Source organism: Notechis scutatus, chromosome 4, assembly GCF_049901735.1.
Source record: "Notechis scutatus isolate UNSWTSFEM ecotype Mainland chromosome 4, rNotScu1.2, whole genome shotgun sequence".
Lineage (NCBI taxonomy): Eukaryota > Metazoa > Chordata > Lepidosauria > Squamata > Elapidae > Notechis > Notechis scutatus.
Window position 1 is genome coordinate 28231712 of NC_142012.1, and position 22212 is coordinate 28253923.

Here is a 22212-nt window from a genome sequence, read left to right on the forward strand (position 1 = left end):
CCTTTAATGAAAAAGGCAATGATCACAGTTTCTTAGGCTTCCTCTATGAAATTGCCTCCTTCGAGATGCTGAAATGTTACTGAACGTTTAAATATGAGTTAAGCTTTATTATTTGTTGCAGCACATTACATGTTTTTTCATATGGTTTCAGAGGTATTTATTCCTTGTTTTGTGTATCATTTTACTTATTGTACTGGCAATTTTTGTAAGTTTAAATGTTTAGCCTCTAATTTCTGATTGCTTGATTCTACCATGGGGGTTGAGCCATGTATGAAAAAAAACAAAGTTCTAAAGAGTTGTCCTGTTTTCAATTACCTGAAGCTGGGGACTTGCTTCGACGTGAAGGCCCAGGACTTTTAGATCCAGAATACCTTGTTGTTCCAGATGCACGGGAATAAGATGATTTCATAACACGGCATTCTGCAAACAACACAGATGGATGATAGAATGAATATTTTCAGTGCACAACCACTTCCAAAACTTAAACCACCCACAAAGCAGAGGTGGTATTCAGCAGGTTCTGACCAGTTCTGGAGAACTGGTAGCATAAACTTTTGAGTAGTTTGGAGAACCGGCAAATACCACCTCTGACTGGAGATTTTACAGTATCCTTCACCTGCCATGCCCACCAAGCCATGCCCATAGAACCGGTAGTAAAAAAAAAAAATTGAATCCCCCACTGGCACAAAGCTAGAAATTCCTAAGTTATTGTTCCTTAATAGTTATTACCAAATGAACAAAACACAGTTGCCAACTCAGTGTGTTGCAGTAAATCTTTCCCCAAGTTGTTTTAAATCTACATTTGATCAAACTGACTTATTAGTGATACTGTAAATTAAGAGACTGGAATGTAAATTTATGCTTTTCTCTATTATTGTGGGCATATTAACTGTTCTATTAGTACAGTACACAATCTTTTTTTTTAATTCTGTACCAGAGATGAGTGGGATATTGTAATGTTTTGGTGGATTGCTACAGGAGTTGTTCCAATCAGGTAGAGTTTCACTTGTGCTGCATTAACAAAACTATGGTGTATTATGCACAAAAAGCCTACAGGGTCATGTTGGCACCAAAATAATTTACTGAGATGAATTGATGAGAATAAGATCAGAGGCATCATGTTCTCAAATTCCAACAGTATATTCTTCAAATTCCCTCTTATATGTGATTTGGAAGTGGGGTTGTGCCTTAGTAATTTACTAGAAAATGAGTCTGTTCAGATTCAAAGCATCTAAACCTGAAGCTGATTAAATGCCCTAAACATTAAATCAACAGCCAACCTGCTATAAATTGGCTAGATCTTAAATAGTCCAATGATATAACAAATTTAATAAATAAATAAGAAATATGCTTGTGTATTCCGCCAGGGTGTGATCAGATGAGTTACTTTATAAAAGGGGTGTCACACTTGTGTTGTCACAGCAGTGTCACATGATGTATCATGACTTGTTCCCCTTCGCTAACCCAGGTGTGGGCATGGCCAATATATGACACATCAGGCTCACAGGCTGCAAGTTTTACAGCCTTGCTCTATAAGAATGGATGATATATTGTGTATATCATGATCAATCAGTGAGTTAATACATACAAATGGCTTAAATGGATTCTTATAATTCATCAAGCATTTTAGGTGTGTATGCTTACCACTATGGTCCAGAACAAAATCATCTTGAGCATAACGGTATTTTTCAGGTCCACAGGCAATAAAAACATCATCATCACCAAAAAAGTCTTGCAAGCAGGTAACCTTAAAAAAAAAAAAAAGCAACATGTCACAAGGGGCCATCAGAAACTGAGAAGCAGAGTTCACATGATGCATTTATGATCTGCCTTGCATAGGTAATTACTGTTGCTTGTACCATTGAAAGCTAAACACAAATAGACAATGAATGGTAGTACAATTTCTATTTTTTTTCTATTACCTCAATGTCATGACTGTTAGGAATGTAAGTCACCTAACAGTTATTTGGGTTGGAAATATATAAACTAGGATAGACATTTTAATACTGTATCTTTAAGAGCATGCTAAAACTGTAATTGGGTGTGGTTTCTCAAACGGCCATAAGATGGAGCCAGAAACCTGGGTTGTTTAGTCTCAGAAGAGAGTGTGAGTGAGTCTCTGTTTCCTTCTGTTGGAGAGTATTGCTGTTCCTCCTAATTGGCTGTTATTCTTGGATTTGATGTGTCTGTTACTGAACTGTTTTTGATACTGGACTTTGTTATTGGATTATCCTTGGACTGAAAACTGATTGATTTAACCGTGAATGACGTGGACTGTGTTTGAACTTTGCTTAAACATTTATTGGAAGTAAAAACCTACATTTACTGTACAGTGTATCTGTGTGCTGTGTGTGTATTATTCAACATTACTCTCATTACGTCTCCCGTTACGTATGCACTCATTCTCCTAACGTGGAATTACAATGGATGCTATACACAAATCTCAACAGTAATCTTAATATAAGCATAATCACATCAATAAAAACTATCAAGAACAGGTAATGGATGACATCCTTCTACTAAGTAGCACAGAAGGACCATTCCCAGTGCAGTCTATTTATTCCCAGCACAATCTATTCCATAGTATTGGGGTTCCAACTCTTCTGGCCCATATACTCCCTCACTTCTCAAGAGGACAGCACCCTGAGAAGGCCCTCTCTGAATAACCTAAAAGGAAAAGAAGACTCATTCTGGATAAGGAAATGCTTAAAGTAACCCAGTGTCATGCTGTACAAGGTTTTATAGGTAAAGCACTTGGACTTGGAAGCAGCAGAGCACCAAAAAAATAAGTGTCATTCTACATTTCCAGAAAGAGCATATTTTACAGGTCTAACCATGCAGTAAAAGGTTATGAGTTACTGCCATTAGCATCTTCTAGTCAAGGCAGAGCCCTTACTGGTACTTCCTAGCCATAAACCTGTTTCCATATTTTTTGCTCCATAAGATGCACATGATCATAAGATGCACCTAGATTTAGAGGAGAAAAACAAGGAAAAAAATATCAGGCGGAGCCTGAGAGGACCAGATAGATGTCCTCTCATGTGCCAGCTCCGCCTATTGACTCCTGCACTGTGAAAAAGACAGAAGAGGCAGGCAATGACAAAGACAGAAGAGGCAGGGTTCAGCACTGTAAAAGGACCCCGCCGTCGCAGCCCGGCTGCTTTTCACCAAAGAACTGGCACTGATGTACAGACATTTCCACCCATTTTTTTTTGGGGGGGGGGAGTGTGTCTTATGGAATAAAAAATATGGTAATTGATGTAGAATAGTAGTGGTATGTCACTCTTAACGGCTGACCAGTCTGGCAACTCCACATAAATATTAAATAACATTAGGAAGAAGACCTAGCTCGGGAGTATGACACATTAGACTAGAGCAAGCATCGGCTCTACCTTTCTTCTCCTGTGACCACTGGATGGGGCTACCCAGTCACTGCAACATGGTACCTCCAGCCCCTAGTCCAGAAGCATACCATGGTTTTTGGTATCAAAAGATTGTTGAGATCTAGTAGGATCAGAAGAAGTGTTCTCCTTTCATCCAAATGTCCTTATGGCCACCTACTTCAGGATCCAAAAACTTGGGAAATAATTTTTTTATGGTACCAATAAAGTATTTTAATACATGCCAGGTTTCATGTTCCTCCACTAATAAATTGAATTTTGTACAGATTAATTAATTAGCCCCAGTCAGAATTAATTAATTAATTAGCCCCAGTCAGAATTTAAGATATTCAGGAACCAGCTACAGAAATGATATAGAAGATGAAGAAGACATGATTAAACTTCATTAAGTGAAAGTTATTATTGAACCAACCTGGATTATAAGAGACTCAGTGAATGACAAAACAGGTCTAACCAATAGATTTCACTTTCACAAAATAGTGACAGTGCTAGAGGTACCAGAATGTATATTTTATAAAGTATGTTAGACAAATTCATGAAGGCTACAGATAACTGAATACACATACACAGGTATCTTTAAGGATAAAATGTTTTTGAAGGATGACTGAAAGAAATATAATATCATCCAATATGAATGCACTATAAAATAAATGTTACTTAAAGCAAAGTTTGATCTATTATTCACTTAGCTTTCTTGGAAATTTCTTTTACTCATTTTTAGCTGTCTTCTAGCATGCATTTGATGGTATTTGTTTAGAAGCATTCTTACAATTGTCCATGAATTATTGCATAACTGTATGTGGAATTGCCCTTGAGAAGTATTTGGTAATGACAGATAATCAAACCATCACATTGTTTCTTTAGGCTGCCTCCAGAAATTTGATTCATTGTGAAAGATAATTTGACTCAGAACTGGACTTTATCATGTGATTTTATTTAAGAGCACTGAGCATTATGATTTTGCAGAGGACGCCTTGCCCTGATTATTCCTTCACTGGAAGCAAAGCTGATGGGAAGGCATTCTTGATGGCTTCTCATAAGCTTTGTCTTCTGGCAAGGAGAATTGTTTCTACAGTATTTATTTTTACAACGTAGACAAGACCTTTGATGTATAGGCATGCTTTGTCTATGGAGCTGGAGAAGTATGCAAAATATTTTCTTGGTGTGTTTTATTTAAAATAAAAATTACAGTTTTAATCATTTATTTTGCAATAGGCATAACTGGCAAAAAGGTAGGATGTAACGTAAATCACATAAAATTAACCCCTAAACAGACTAACTGAAATAGCCAATGGGACATACTGAACAGAACTGGAATTACAAACATCCTGTAAGGTAATAAGAAACGTCTTACCATGTTTATGATATTGGGAATCGTTTATGGGAAGTTACACCTTCCCCTCTTCTGACACAAACCCTGGCATTTTAACTGGGAAATTTCTGTATGAATGCTATTGATAATGGCCAGTGATTCCATTTTACTGGCTTGTAAATATTGACTAAATAGGGAATCTGATATGTTTTTAATCCTGTTTTCATCTTACAGAAATTGGAACACTCGCAATATGAGCTTTCCCGCTTGTCCAACATCCCTCGAATTATACTGGCTTCTTAAAGGCAATCTTCCATTTACCACCTCTTTATGGAAAAGCTTACACACACACACACACACAACTTTTAAGTGCTACAAATAATTTAATGACTGAGTAAGGCTTTAGCTGCAGCTTAAGCAAGGCTGGGATGGTCTCAGGATTTTTATAATAAAGGAGAAAGGGAAAGCACATTCTCCTTTGGTCTGTTCTCATTTAAATGATGAGAGACATTTAAAAAACATTATTTAATTGCCTGGAAGTTTTGAAAAGCCTGCACACTGGGCATAATTTCAGCAATCAAATCATAGCTTTTCTATGACAATTTAACCCATGATCATTATGACTAAACAGTAGTCTTTCTCTCCACAGCCCACTGGCAGCAACAATTGTTCTATGAAAGATGAAAAAACTTTCTTTAAAAATAAAGAAAAACAACTTTTCCCCAATGATTTCTAAATACATATATATTTGATATAATATATTTGATGCTTAGAGCAATATGTTTTATCTTACCCCATGAAAGTTGAATTTTATTCTAGAAAGGAATTATGAAAAATATACCACTTAATAAAAATATGTGGCTAGTGTGAAGTCCCAGGCTGAAGAGTATATATTTTTATTTTAAAAAATCTATCCAACTCTATCTATTAATACTTACTCTTTAGTAAGCATATTAACACTTCATTCCTTCTGCCTAACAGGGATGTTTGTATTTATTATCCCATGACAATGATAAATACTGGCTGGATTGAAGGAAGGCCTTTGCTGCTTGCAGTGGAAAAATGCTAAAACTATGAATTCTTTTCAGCCTTTTCATGCATAATTGTACAAAGCACTAGAAAGCAGAGCAGTTGTCATAGCAGCTAAATCATGGGAAAGAGCTGGCTGAATTTACAGTAAGACCATCTGTAGGCTGAAATATGCAGCACTGAGCATTCGCATGAATCTATTATCAAGTTCAGTGACAAGCTCTCTCCACCCAACATTCAATTGGCTTGAGCATAACCTCAGCAACAAAAGAGACACAAAAGATAAACATCTACCACTGTCTGCTTTTTTGAAGATAAATTAACTATCAAATTCCCCTCCCCCTTAGTGAATCGGTCTGGCAAGGCAAATACTTAACTCTTTCCTAGCCTGTTTGATCCACAGAAATACAACAAATGCAACAATTTTTTTTTTTTTTACAAAGATCTCTGTTGTTGTTCCTTTTTTAAAAAATGCCTTAAAAGAAGCTGGCTAACATATACAATATTATTCAACTCATACTTTGTACAAGAGCAGAAAACAGATGCTACAGAACAGTTTTTTGTTTTTCAGACTCTTCGTCTTCCTGTTCAATCATCTCATACCAATTATATCTGCTGTATGCTTATGAATTAAAAATAGGTATAAGAAAAACACAGGGAAAATGAAGCATGAAGCTGTCTGCAAACACAAGAAAAACAGTATCACAATTTTTAATAAATACATGTATATCATTACTTCTGTTATGCTGAACACAAATCTAAAATTAAATGCTTGAATGCAGAAATAGCATCAAATATGAATTTTATTAATATTATTTCTTTCTCTTCTTTTATTACCTTAAAGTTTTAACAGTAATGTTATATCTGCATTTTAGTTAATATCCACTGCAAATTATAAATCTATTAATTATCCCTGAGTTCACTTTTAATACACTAAAAAAGTACAAACCTTAGGATTTTTATTGTAATATTTTTATTTGCTAATCAATTCAGTGTAAAAATATCAGCAAAATATGCTACAATCTACTAAGAGGAGACACGCACAAAGCAAAAATTGTAGCTTAGTGTATACACCAGTTTTCTTTTCTAACAGAATGGCAATGAAAATTCTCAGTGATCCAGGTAGAGTTTTTTGGAATTGGAATCAAGGCAACTGGCTTGTTATCCTCAAAAGACAATCAATGAAGGTATCCTGCTTATTCTGGTCCTGTGGTCGTGTACTGGGCCATTCTTTTGTGTAAAAGTTGCTTGGTTGCTCCAGTGTAAAGCTCTGAACACTCCTCACTGAACTGGACTGCACAGACTACATTACCCTTCTTATGTTTTGGTGTCTCATCTTTAGGGCGGACAATGCTCCATCTCAGTGTATTGGTGGGTTGAGAGAACACAGGTTCCAATATCCATTTTGGCTTCTTTGATACACTGGCCATGTAAGGAATAACCAAGTTCTTCCATTGACTCAGTCTCAGCTCTTATCTGCTGATCTTTCCAGAAGCATCTTTTTGTATGTGGTTTAAAAGAATAAAACAACTGGAATTATCTTACAGGAGAATTTTGCTTTAGGTGTGGATTGCAAGAGGCAGTTTCCCCTCAGTAAAATATGGAGAGTGTGGCCCATTAAAAAATCCCACTCCAGATGTTGCCGCAGTTTTTTTAATGTGACATAATGAAGACATTAAGAACTGCACCCATATTTTCATTCTTATCTATTTTTTGAATATATTTCTGGCAAGCAACTTACTGGGAAAATGTATTTCTTAACTTTAAAAAGGCTGCAGATTCTGATTTATTTCAGAAAGAAACCTTACACATATGAATACCTTTGTTTGCAACTTCTATGTATTGGGTGATGCTGAAAGCAATTTATTTTTTCTTCGTTTTCACAATTTTAACTTGTAGTCCATCCAATAGTACTTTTTTAAATGATTAATCATGCTATTAGCATTAACTGAATTTTAAAAAAGTGATTAAAATGGCTAACAGCAATATCAACAAATTAATATTTATATTTGCATGTATGGATTTTTTAAAAAGTCTGTACAAGCAGAAAAGGCTAATGTTCCTGGACATTTTCCCACTAAAAGTAGTCTTCCAGTCATTCTTTAAACATATTCATCGTGTTAATTTATAATTTAATATCATAGATCTATTTCTATATGTTCTGGAATATTCCCAACCAGAACAGAGTTTTATTGTACAAATTTTGCTTAGGAAGAAAGGTCACAACTCAATTATCTTAAAAGCTAAATACAAGTAATCCTGGCTGTCTATTTTTATAAACCTAAGCGCTTGCTTCTAGAGTTCTGGTAAGTGGAACCATTCCAAGCTAGCTACATTGCTTCCAAGATCTAAACATAATAGATTCCCGAATCTGGCACATCTCCAAGTAAATGAAAACAAGGTTCTACTGTTTAAAGACAAATACTGAAGAGCATTCCATCTTTGAAAGGAAAGGAAGCTTCAATGGAAAAGAAAACCATACTCGAGTCCAGATGTGAGTTACAGTAAAACATCAATCAAGCACAGATATTGAAACAACTGTTTTATACAAAATATAATGCTTTCTGTGGCCTTGGATAGTATTCACATTAAGAAAACAGGACATGGGCTAACATTTTGCAAGAGGAAATGCTGTTTGGAAGACAAAGGAAAGGAAGTCTAAGTGTACAGTACACTCACTAATAATTGGAAATGTATGTGATGAGCAATATTACCTAAGTAAGCAATAAGTAAATTATGTTCATAGGAATTGCTGAAATAGAATGTGAGGATAGTTAATAATAATTTGTTACATTCAGACATAGATCTTTCTGCAAGTTATTGCAATAGATGACTACAATCTTTAAGAAAACGTGTCTCATTCTCTAAGTACAATTCAGAACATATATTTGAATTTTAAAGCAAATATTACTGTACTAGCTCGATACCTGTGCTTCACTATGAAACTATGTGGTCGGGCTTAGTTTTTGTGGAGGAAAATAAGGGGAAAAAATTCTGCCTCTGCCTACCAGCATCCATTGGTATTCATCTGGCTAGCATCCTGTCAGTGTGTGAGAGAGTTCAGGGCTGTTTGGAAACTGAAGCAGTATTTGCTGTGTGAGCAAGGAGACACAGCAAGGAGCCTGGGCGTGGCTTAGCTCAACTGTTCTGTACTAAAGCTGCTTGGTGCTATGAAACTAAAACTGAAACCCCTCTCTTCTGCTTGTGTTTTGTATTTGGAACAGATTTCTTTTCAGGTGGGGAGGGGGAATATAACTTCTTAACATCAGAGCATGTTAATAATAATATAGGAAATACTAATGCTCTGATGGTCATTTCAAAAAATCCTTTCTTAGTGAGCACCTAGAAGCCAAGAGAAACATACGTGCCAAATTTCAAGTTTGTAGGCTTTACGGTTCTGGAGATTTTGTAATGATTAATGAGTGGCATTTCGCTTTTATATATATAATGTATCTTCCTGCAGCTTATTAAACTGAAGTTGCATTAACAGCTAAATTATTTTGTGGCTCATAAGTCTTTCCCATTAATTTCTTTTTTAAGTGTAATTATGCTGATCTTTGATAAAGATGCATTTCTGATTACAATTATTAAATTACTGCACTTTAAAAAGCATTTCTACAAGATTTTCATCATAGATTTGATTCTATATAAATCATTAAAGTAGCTTTTCCAAGCTTCTGAGGCAGTTTCAAAAACTGCATGCTTATTTCATTGAACATTTTTTTCCTCAAATCCTTTGCAAAGTCATCTGAAAAAGTGATCCATGACGTAAGATGTTATGGTGGACAATGTCAAACATTTTGAGGGAACTTCTTAAACAGGCTGGTTCATTCTAACCTGAAAGTACATTTATATATTTCTCTCATGCCATTAAAATATCTCTATTTCTATGAAAATTAATATACCTTGTAGATTATATCATGTGAATTATGGAATGCTAGTTCTTCTTTTTTTAAGTGCCTTCAGAAATTTCTAAAAAGATAAGATGTTTTTCTAAAGACTTGATTCAGCATACAACAAGGAATAGTCACTTCCTGAAGGCTCAGTCTATAACTGTCTAAATGAATGAATGATGAATGAATGAATACTCCAGAAACTGATGTTCCAGAAGACAACAGTACAAAACAAAACAAACCTTGAAGTAAGACTTAGGAACTGCCAAACTTTAGCAAACATGAAGTGCATGCAAGGAAACCAAATCATCTTTCTGACTTTTACAAGTAAGTGGGGTAGGGGAGTAAAAAGCAAGAGTAGAGATTCTTACTGGCTACAGGAAATGTTTAGAAGCTGCAATTTGTTCCAAAGGAAATGTTACAAAGTGCTGACTGAAAGGTGCCTAAACTTTGGGCATCTGCCATTTTCGATACTTTCTTATTTTAAACCTATAAACAATTGAATGTAAGTAGTACGTATAATTTAAATCTGTGGGGAAATGTTGTGTATAACTTTTTACCATGTTGAGATTGTGTAAGTTTTTTGTTCTTTGAAAGATACAATTTGACTAGAGTGTCTAAACTTTTTCATAGTATGGTAACATTAACATGCTGACTAGAGATAATGACTTTTATTGATACAAGGATATTCAATACAGTATGCCCTAAATTTAGTCAACATCTTCAATGCCTGCAGGAAAAATCAATAATCACACCGAGTAAGCTATTCCTAAGATAAAATGGGGCACCATAAATTTATTACATCTGAAGGGTCCAACTTACATTGAATGTTCATATTCACATCCACATGCAAAAAAGAGATTTTAAGAGACTTCTACTGTGTCTCTATTATATAATGACTAAACTGCATGCAAACATTATTTCATGTATCTCACAGATCATGACTATCATTCTATGAATGACATATTTCAAACCAGCAAAAACTTATCAACCGTTGCTATACAGCTTTCAATTATCAGAAAAAATATATAACTATAATAAAAAGGAAACTGTTCTGATTTCAGTAACAGAAATTCATACTAAATACATTAATTTACTTACCCCATTTCTCTTCCATTACAACCTACACAAAGCCCTAAGTCATATTGACATATATCAAATCAATCTTGATGCTATGTTTGGCAAATTGTCAATGGTGTCGTTCTATACGGAGTGGATTATATGCAGTGATGCATCCATCCTGGACCATTTCAATTGCTCAGTGGTTTTTAATCCCATTGAACATGGTATCTTTTTGCACTGGCTCAGAAGATAAGAGTGGTGAGCATAACATGCAATAGTTCTGTTCTAGGATTGCTTATTGGTGTTGGTGGCAGTGGTGGGCTAGACCAAGACCTGGGGCTCCTACTTTACATGATTCTGTGGGGTTCTACTCTCCCCCAATTCTTATTTAACCTATAAATGAAGCCACCTGTCATATCTTGGGTAATATTGGTGCATTGATAATATTCACTTGTATATCTCCATTTCCTAATGACCATCTTTGCCCCTCGCTAATCAAGTGAGGTTGTCAAAGTTTTTTTTTATCAATGTCTACACATGTTTGGGTGGAGAGGAACAGCCTTTAATCTAATCCTAGAAAGACCAAGTTGATAGGGTTTTTAAGGCCCCTAGTCCCGAGGCCTTTCTCTTTTTTTAGTTCTGGATAGAACGACACTTTCCCAGACAGTGCTGCAATGCAATTGAGGGACTCATCTGGACTTTTGGATTCAGGTGAGACAGGTGGCAATTGTGATCATGAATCCTAATGTCATCTTGTATACAATTGGACCCATTCCTGGAGGGGGAGGATCTGCTTATGCTTTAGTCATCTCATTATGGACTACTGCAACATGCTCTAAAAGGACTGCCCTTAAAGACAACTCCGAAGCTGCCTTCTAAAGAAGGTGTACAAAGGCCAAGAAGCAAGAGTTGGAACAGAACACAGAAATTTGGAAAATAACCTGAAGAAAAATACAATCCACCAGTCAAGTTCTTCCCCTTCTGTAACTCATGGCCATTGTAGCTTTGAGGCATATAACCAGAGAATGAGGCATAGAAAAATATATATTGAAATTTAAAGATCAGCGTATATATAAAAGTAAGAAACAAAAGAGCAAGTTTAGTTTAATTTGGATAGTTAACTGCCAAAACCTTTAAAGTAGAATGGAACAAACTATTCACCTCTGGTAAAAAAATAAAAATAATCCACAACTTGTCACTGTCCTTGCTTCCTTCTTCACCTACCACACTAATGAATCATTGGAGAATTAGTAAGCATAATTGCATCTTAAGTGCTTCTACAATTATTAAGAATTTAGCTTTTATGTGCAATAAATTTCACTATTTAAAAATTGCCAATAAATTTAACTTTATATTATTATCAGTAGCAATTTTTCTTACCTGTTTCCCATCCAATGTGCAAATTCTCTTGACAACGCCTGAATCTAACTTAATAGCTTCTGTTATATCAGTCAACACTTGGTCAAAGGAATGAGCAGTTTTCTTATTCAGCAAAATTCTCACAGCTTTTCGTGGCTTCACTCCACTGCGTATAACAGTTACCAGTTTAGGTTTAATGAAGTCTTTGCTCTCCCTTATTTCACTTTTTGCAGATGTTAAAGATGTGAAGGATCGAGATGAGCCAGATTTTATGTTGACAGACCAATTTGGATTAACATTCTTAGTATAATCAACTTTCCGAAATGGCTCATTGGAAGCGCATACATAACTTTCACCTAGGGAGGATAAAAAAGAAGAAATAAGGAATATGGTTTTTTTTGTTCTCACTTGATATGCTTTCAATAATCAATTATCTACACATGTGTGTGTGTGTGTATGTCATTGGAGTATTTGCGAATGCTTAATTTTTGAAATAGTCCAAAGATAAAGAAAACTATGACTTTCAAGGAAAACCTTTTGGGTTAAGATAGAAACATCAAGCAAGCCCATCATTTTTTTCTTAGAATAATAAATATATATCATTAGGAAGGTGACAAAGAAAGCATTAAGGAAAAAGATCTTGCATTTTGTTAAAGCCAAGAACTAATATTCAATAGCCTTCTGACTTTTATATTGGGCTATTAGTCCTTGGTACTAAAAGCTACTAGTGTAGAATTTACATTACATTCATATTTGAAATAAAAACAATAGTTTCTCCAGTGCTATGAATTTGGCAGGCATTGACGTTAAATATTCAAGAAATTATTTCCTATTTATATAATGTTTTCCATCTCAATCTAGCCATTTCAGATATACGTATGCCCTCACAATGAACCTGAAACAAACTTTGCTAATAACCATAGACTACAGGGAATATAGGCGCCTTTCTCTATAATGCCCTTCTTTACTAGAACAACACAGAGAACAGATTGGAGCCCGCCTTATTATTAGGATTCCAAAGAGGAGCTTGCTTTTCACCCTGTATTGGTGTTCATAGCTGATTATGTAGTTGGAATATAAGGCACTCACACTTGCTTATGATCGGAATTGTACATGCACCTTTTTAAAATAAACAAATGTCATTCACGTCATTCTTATTCAGTTTCAACAAACAGCACAGACCTATAAATTCTACATTGTTAAAGTAGCTAGTAATTAGTCAGCATTTTGTGAAAGAGGAGGCAGAATTTATTAGCAATCTATCTAGCCGTGACAGTCAATCAAAATACAGAAATGCTGAATTTACAGTTCTTGCTAGTAAGTTCGTTCCATTCAAAGGAATCTAAAGGATGAATTGGGAATGTAGAATCAGTGTAATAATGTAAGCATGTTACTATAAATTACTAGATAAATGCATTAATATGCCAAACATTCTTAAATTGCATGTCATTGTCCTGGGAGGGCAGCCACTTGGGATAAATGTCACAAAAATGAAACACTATCAAAATTCTCTCTGACTTGCCCTATGTCACTTCCTCTAAGCCCCATCAGAGCACTGGAAGTAAGCCATTGGCAAGGACAATGCGGCACTAATTTGGAGCCTGAAGTGGCCTGGTCTGTTACATAACTGGAAACAATCTCCCCCTCCTTATTTAACCATATCACTGCATAACATAAGCAATACTACAGGCTGTTTGTAGAAAAAAAATGTTCTTTCTCAATGTAACTGATTCTTCCCTCCTTATTCAAGGCCCATCCAACTCTTCATTTGATTCTCATTTGACTAATATTTACAAATGAGATTTCAAATTACATGTTTATTATAGACCTCTCCAAAAGCCCAAAGAGGAATTGGGTGTAATTTTTCTTTCAGGAATGTGCAGCACTTCATACAGTACTTTTTTTATAAGAGAAATTGTGCAGACAGAAATACTATATGGAAGGAAACCTTGCAGTGGCCAGCATGACCTCTTCCTTTCTTCGTTTTCTCCCTTGGGATCTTAAGCAGTCGGCAAAGCATTGCACCACACCTGGTTTCCAATTATAAAAGGAAAATGCTGAGCGCTCCAGATTATCTCTGCGTGGGTGTGTTTGGAGAAAGATTTGTGTTGTGTGAGAGGACAGAAAGAAAGGAAGATGATGTAGCCAACAGAGTGAAGCAGCTGTCAGCTCAACAGGCAACTGACAGTAAAGGAAGAGCAAGCTTAAAGTTCAGCAAATCAGAAGCTGACAAGGTGAAGGGAAAAGTGGAGCCCAACAGCTTTACCACTCCAGCAGCTGGTACAGCATTTGGCTTTTCTCACCTCCGACACAGGCTGAGAAACTGCCACACCAATGCTTCAGCAATGGTTTAGAACAGCAGGTGACAGCAAGAGGTCAACTTGAATGTGGTTAAATGATGGCTAAAGACTTTGGTATAAATTCAATCAACAGAATTGTCATAGATGATTTATAAGAATAAGATAAAGGCATAGCTGCTAGTATAACTATAGGATAACATAGTGTAGGCTTAATAACAAGTGGTACAGCACCCAAGCAAATCATATACCAATCCTCAATGAAAAGAAAAATAGAACCAGGAAAATGTCATTTGCTCCTAGAAGAGTTGGAGCTATACAACAGATCATCAGTATTTTCAGCATCACTCTCTAGATACATATCCATATATTAGAGGTTGTTTAAGGGGGTTGGAAATGGAGAAAAAGGAAGAATTGGTTGGAGTTAAGGCAGATCCTAAAACCTAAGTACCATTGCAAAGAAAAGCAATTTCACCTAATGCCTGGCTACAGATGAGGAGACATATGATTAGGCAGCAAGATGAGAAAAGAAAAAGAATAGCCAGAAGGGAAGAGAATTAGATTGTGGAGAGAATCTGAATGCAGGGACTGGCAGGAAAGAGAGAAGGAAGAAGGAAGGAATTCCAGGACACAGAAGGATCTTGTCTTCCTTACTTCCTGAATTTGAGGGAAACTCAAATTCACCCAGTCCTCTCAAACACACACACATTCAACTTTGCCTAGTGGAAATGAAGGATTTAAATATCTGATGATCTTCAAACTTTCATAAGACAAATATAGTATTATTCTTTGTAATGTTTGAATATATTGCAGTTGCTTGGAAATAAGGAAGAGTAGATAATTTAGCTAATTCTATGTTTAACAGGAAAAGTTTTAGGAGCACAAATCTGGCTCCCTTCAGAAGAAGTCTTTGACTATAATTGAGTAAAAAGGCTGTATTGTATAGATATGAAGTAAATATAAAGGGGGGGAAGGAAGGGAGGGAGGGAGAATCCTACTGACAAATGATTAGGCAATATTCCCAACTTACATGAAGGAGAGAATTATGAGCAAGATTAGAAGATTTACAATGAAAGTGGTTAAATCCAGAAATACGCGATAAGAAAATTGGATGAAATTGTGTTAACATATTTTATCTAATTTTGCCATCTTATGTTTCTGAAAGATGCATCCCTTGCAAAAAATTATTTAGCATCACTAAAACCTGAAAAGGTCAGAAAAGGGTTTGAAATTGGAAAAGGACCAAGGAGTTGTCAAGTGTTGACTGGCAAAGTAACACTGAAGGAGAGAGGGAGGGAGGGAGGGAGGGAGAGGGAGAGAGAGAGAGAAATGGCATAGGAAATATTCCTGATCAGGAGGAAATACGAAACCTACTGGGAATATAAAATGCTACACTAGTGTAAACCATAGCATATGCTTCCAACACATTCAGCATTATGGGAATAATAGGCATTCAAAGACAGACAAATAAGGCTGATAAAAGTAGAAGATATCCAATAAATAGAGAATGTAACTCTGCCCTGGGATTTAATGGAGGAGCAAAAATTCCTCACTAAAAGTAGTTGGGAAATAGAAAAAGAAAGAAATAAGGATAAGGAAAACATGTATCACATAATTAAATTACTAAAATTAATCCTAATGTTACAAAATATATATAAATAAAACTTTTTGGCAGATAGTTAATGTTAAGTATGTTGATCAATTCTAAATCAATGTTTTTTCTCTTCCCTCCTTTTATGTCACCACATTAGAAAAACAACTTTCACACCAACTTTTGCAAATAAATGTGAGTCAGTCTGAAATAATTTGCTATAGAGATTGCATGTTAATTAACTCACACTCCTACACACAAACTAAACCCCATTTATTTTAGTAACTCAAGTCTATCAGAACTCTATGCCCAGTTTTCTTTCAAAGCAACCAGGTACATATATGTCAACTACAGAGAAATGTATAAGGTTCTTGCTAGCAAATCAAATTTTGACTCATCCATAAAGCTTAATGGTGTATTATAAAGGTTAGGTGGAGATAGAAATAATATGCATTGTCTTACATTCCTAAGGTGGAATGTGATTTCAAAATAATGGGTATTAATTCTTTAAAATAAGTTCTGCAGCTGAAGGAGTTACTCCTTGGAATAAGTGCAACCCCTCAATTTAGTTTGAAGCAGCATTAACAAACTTTCAAATTTCATCTATAAAAATAAAAATGATACATTATCATATATTATTTCTAAAATGGGAAAATACTTGGGAAAATGTTTAGCATAATCAGATTAATTCTTCCTTAAGAACCAGGAAACTTATGGTACCTTAAGAGTTAGATGAATATTTATAGATCAGAGATTGCTGCATGAATTGCATGTGTTACCAACATGAGGCAATTTAATCATTATTATAATTACACCTTATCTGGTTTCATGGATAAAGGCTGTTGTAAAATTTCATTTTTATTTCACTATTAATCTGAAACCAGAATCTATACTATCTGTACTGAATCTTTCTTTGGAACTAGATATTGGACACAAAAACATTTATTGTTACTTATTACCAGAAGCAAAAAAAGTGTGTGCATCCTGATGCCACTGAGACACTACCAAGTCTGCTGTCTACAGCAAGGGTCCCCAACCTTTGGTTCATGGATCAGCACCAATCCGCGGCATGCCAGAAACTGGGCCATGCAAAAACCAGCGAAGCCCCATCCGCGGGATGCAGGCAGCACACAAAACCACACGCCCTCCAGAACAATCTCTCTCCACAGAACCGGTCCTTGGTGCCTAAAAGGTTGGGGGCCGCAGGTCTACCTGCACAGATACCTACAGCTTGCTAGAGCCCACATTCTGACCCAAGAGAACCCATTATGGGCAGGAAGAAACCAAAGGTGCCAGCTCTGTCTTAACGTCATCTTTGACCATTTATTACAGGGCCTAAACATACAATCTATAGAGTTATGGATTCATATTTCTGCTCTTAATAATAGCAAATCCTGGAACATGCAGATGAAAATTGAGCACTTATAGAAAAAGAAATCCACTGTTATTATCAACTGTATTTGGAGCCCTCAGAGCAATACCTAAAGGACTCCCTCTGTATTTGAGAATTTTAACTTTATTGTACCTGAACATCCTAATTTTAAAAAACAACCCACCTTGCTTGGAACTTCCTACATTCTTGGTACTTCCTACATCATACGCTACACAATGAGGACCCAGCTTGTTTGGCACAATATGCTGACTCTGCAAAATGCTTAGAGATGGCTGTAAAGAACTATGAAGCAGCATATAAGTCTGAGTGCTAGTGCTATTCTTAGGAGCTATTTTAATAATTTTTGAATTATTAAATTTTCACCATTCTTAGACTATAAATCTAATTGCAGATTACTCAATAATAATAAATTACATACTAGCAGCCCTGTGAGATTATCTTGTCCCACTGGTATTAAGCCATTCTTTGCTGGTAATAGTCTATTATTATTTTTGTAAAAAAAAAAGAAATTAAATCCAAACAAAAATATGGCAATATTCAATAAGCTAGAGGGCCTGCCGTTAACTTCAAAATACCCATTTTTGAACAAAGGTACAGCAAGAGCAAGATTTCATTATTAAAGAAATAAGTAACAATGAAACAAATGACTGATGGCAAAAGACTTATTTTTTATAATCATGTATGCAGGATAATGTGTATGTGTGTATGATGCACATCCACAAACACACAGACATATACAGTATCTCTGTTCATCAGTTCATCATATACAGTATTATCAGTTTTCTAAATAGTCACATAATAAGATAGCTGCCTCTCTGTCTTGCATTTCTCTCTCTCTCTCTCAATCACAGATACATTTGTAACTCATAATTCAGGTACTTTACATCATAATAAGGCTGCTAGTCTTGAAATTGCTACAATGTTTAAGAGTTTGTGATCAACTAATGTAGCAATTGATTATTATTTTTTAATTTAACAGTAACTTTTTAAAATGAGAGTTTGTAGAGATTCTCAGTCATCCAGGTCATGGTTGTTCCAAAGGTGCTTTTTCAGGAGGCAACTGGGCTTTCTTGTTCTTTTTTCTTTTGAACACCTTTCGCTTCTCATCCAAGAAGCTTCTTTAGCTCTGACAGGATTCCATTCCTCACTATCCTCCCAGAGCTGAAGAAGCTTCTTGGATAGAAGCAAAATGTCTTCAGAAACAAAACAAAGCAAGAAAGTCCAGTTGTCTCCTGGAAAAGGACCTTTGGAACATTTTAAAACAAGATTTATTGCTTCCAACTTACCTCTTTTGACTGATTTACAAGACTACAACAACGTGGACTAGAATTAGTTAATTTTATTCCCTTACAACTGCTAAGCAATAATTCTGAGAAAAGAGTTTTATAAAAAGCCAATTAGAGAATTCTTAAAACTTCACTGAAATTGGTCCATTAATCCATCCAGTAAAAACAGGTATAACAATGTTCAGAGATTTTCAGACAGTAGTTCTCTGGCCTTTAGCTAGATGTGACAGTTTAGCGCTTCCCCAGGAGGTAATAGAATTACAGGGATAATGTTCTCCATTCTTTTGAATCACTGAAGTAGGTCACATAGTCAGGTGGTGGCCTTGCACAAATATCTTTGGGAACAGGAATTAGACAAGAAGTCACTGCTTATTTGAATAAACAATTCTAACTGTGGTTTGTCCATGTAATCCCTGAATGTGATAGCACTTAACACTTTGTACTGAGGTATTGTGTACATGAAATTAACAGTTATCAGCCAAGCAATCTTGGACACCAGTGGCTCTCAACCTGTAGTATGGGGAGGGGGCACGACCCAGCTATAGTATGGGGGCATGGGGGACATAGGGGGTCTGTGAAGACTTAAAGCAGGGGTCTCCAACCTTAGCAACTTTAAGATTTGTGGACTTCAATTCCCAGAATTCCTCAGCCAGCTTTGCTGGCTGAGGAATTCTGGGAGTTGAAGTCCACAAGTCTTAAAGTTGCCAAGGTTGGAGACCCCTGACTTAAAGGAATGTTATGATTTAAATCCGGAGTTAAATCTTGGGGGTCTGTGGCCATGGTTCATGGCCAGAAAAGGTATTTAAGGGGGTTTGTGATGAAGAAAAGACTGAGAACCACTGCTGTACATTAAGTTAAAAGTGCAAATCCTTCAATATTCTAGAATAGATTCATATCATGCAATCAACAGAAACATATATACTCATAAAAAGGGGAAATCTAAAAATTCATTGAATGCATGCTTATTGTAACAGGTATGTATGGATAGCAAATTGATATTTCAAAAAGACAGGTATGTAAAGCTAATCATTAAATTAATATGTATGAAGTATTATGGACACCGAATGCTCTGAACTAACAGGTAAACAGAAAGTTCTAGAAAACTAAGTTAATTTTCATTATACTTGTCCATGGAAGACACTTGGGAAGATTAATAATTTCAATCTTTAAAATAGGATCTGAAAACTACATCATTTTTTTCAACCACAGAACAGGGATATGAAAATAAACCCAGAAACCTTCAGTTTTATGCATTAGTTATATAGGCAATTATCATTTCTCTGTGAAATAACCAATCTCAGGCAGTTTGGAGCTGTTGTAGCTGGTCTAGTAGAAATATATTTACAAATTCAAAGTAATCCATTATAGAATTAATCCCACAGTTCTAATATTTGATTTCAACCTCTGGAAATATTAATTGTATAGGCCAGGTGACACAGCATTAAAAAAACCAAGGGCTAAACATTTGTCTAATCAATATTTTTTACCACAACATTGCGACTCTTTTTGCAAATATCACCCAGGGTACCTTTTAATCCTGTCTGAAGCTATTTACAGGCAGATGGGAATACCAAACCATGTTTTAAACAAAAGCCAATCTACATTTTGGAAAAGCCCAATGACAGCAGCCTGCTAATATGCACATTTCGATTTTCAAAGGTTCCCCCTGCCCAATAAAACAGCGCATTTTCCTCACAGCGCCTACAGATATGCACGGAGGTTCCCTGTTTAGAATAGTCCGATTAAATGAAAGAATGCGAATCAGCTGAAACGGGGTGACATCATCTAAGAATTGTGGGTAATATGGCCAGATCTGTGCGAATCCCACTGGTGAAAACGCCCTTAACAGCCGCTTGGGCTACACACCACTAAACACGCCCACCCGAGAGCGGCTTCCCCACCGCTCAGCGCTTATGTCCGAAGACCCGCCATACAGCCAAGTAATAAGGCGGAGGCTTTCCCTTACTTACCATCCACCAGTTCTTCAAGGCTGGAGAGCTTTCGGCTGCCATCCGCGGTATAGATGGCCCGGACGCCCTGAGGCAGGTTGACGTTGTCGGACAGAGACCGGGTGAGCTCGACCAGGAGGGCGTCGAAGGAGCGGAAGCGGTCGCTGGAAATGGGATAGACCAAGCCCTTGAAGTACTTGTCCCCGTTGCGGTAGAAGCGCGCCCTTTTGGCTTTCTTCTCCGAGCTGAGGGCCTGGAGGGTGCGCGTGCGGTAGAAGCTGCAGTGGGCGCTGTGCGCCGGGCTGGGGATGAGCCCGTTGCCTTTGGCCCCCGAGCTGCTGCTACAAGTGGAGCTGCCCCCTCCCCGGCGGGAGCCCGAGCGCTGCTGCCTTTTGTCTCGCTCCTCGAAATGCTCCAGCTCAATGCACCGCCGCGGGTTGGCCATGGACGGGCTTGTGGTCGCCTGCACCACACACACAAACACACACACACACACACCCCTCGGCTTTCCAAACGAAACTCGGGATAAGAAGAATAATTAAAAGAAAAACACCCCTAAAAGCCTCCTCTTAAGCCCCCTGCCCAACGAGACGGCCCCGAGTGGGTAGCCCGCCCAGCATTCCGCCCATACGAAGGCAGCGGCGTTGGGTCCCTCCGCGGCTCGGCGTTCACACGACCCCTTTCCCCGAGATGCAGCAGCAGCCCCGAGCTGTGCCAGGGACTCCGTGTCCATCAGGAGACGACAGGTCGTCCTCTCGACTCACGCGCGCGCTTTCTCGGAGCCGCAGCTCAGCATCTCGCAGCCCGCGGGCAGCCGCAAGAACGGAACGCGGGCGGTGGCCGCGGCAGCATCCGCTGAGGGATCTCCGTTATTAGCCGCTGAGGTTCCCGCCCCGCCCCACTTTGGGGGCGGCTTCCATCCAGTTTTAAGCCCGAAGCGGAGAAGATGAGGCCGGCGGCGTCCCCGGTGCAAGTAATTCCGTTCTCTCCTTGGAGCTACCGAGAAAGGAGGTGGGGACGCCGCGGTCTTTCCGCGGCCCCGCCCCCCGAGGGAGGACCCGAATGCGAGCCGGAGTCTCGGCCGACTGCTGCACCGCGCTAAGATAACGGCGGGAGAAGGCGAGGCGAATGAGGCTTTGGCGCCTCAAAGAGAGGAAAGACCCGAGCCGGAGCTTTCCAAGTCCCTCGTTCGCCCTCGGCAGTGGCGCGCCCGCGTAGGCGCAGGCAGACTCAGCCTAAGCGGGCCGGGGAGATTTCTCTGCCAGCTATACCGCCGCCAGCGTCCCTCCGCAAAGGAAGGCTGCTTTTCGGGATGGGGAGGAAACAGGCTTCCCCTCGTTCCTTTCCTGCGCCTGCAAGCGCTTCGGAAGCCAGGCGCAGAGGGCTCCAACAGAAGGAGCAAGCGATGGGGATGACCCGGCCGGTTGTACACGAATAGCGATGCGGTGTGTAAGGGAGAGCGGCAAAGATTGCTGCTGGGTCCTAAAATAACTTGGCTTCTACTAAGAGCTCCGTAACCAGGCTGATTGTAACCCTAATCCATGGGAAATGGCTTGCCTACTGCGCAAATTCACCCCGATGCTCACCAGATCATGATAGATTCAACAATAACAGCAAAAACAATAATTTTAAAAAAAAAC

General features: G+C 37.7%; 1 protein-coding gene across 7 annotated transcripts in view; it reads right to left on the minus strand.

The window, feature by feature from the left end:
• Positions 1–21963, minus strand: part of DCLK2 (doublecortin like kinase 2) — a 78629-nt gene extending 56666 nt beyond the window's left edge. For 4 of the 7 annotated variants that reach the window (XR_015749208.1, XM_087963041.1, XM_087963043.1 and 1 more), the window contains exons 1-4: positions 20594–21573; positions 12078–12412; positions 1645–1747; positions 316–420 (exon numbers count right to left, since the gene is read on the minus strand). Coding sequence is in view for 5 of the 7 variants with exons in the window: in XM_087963041.1 (XP_087819167.1) it covers positions 316–420; positions 1645–1747; positions 12078–12412; positions 20594–21017 (967 nt within the window). In the remaining 2 variants the exon portion in view is untranslated. Of the gene's footprint in view, positions 1–315; positions 421–1644; positions 1748–12077; positions 12413–20593 lie in introns of all 7 variants that reach the window. The other 3 variants (XR_015749210.1, XM_087963044.1, XM_026668764.2) reach the window with 2 other exon arrangements.
• Positions 21964–22212: the final 249 nt, after the last annotated feature.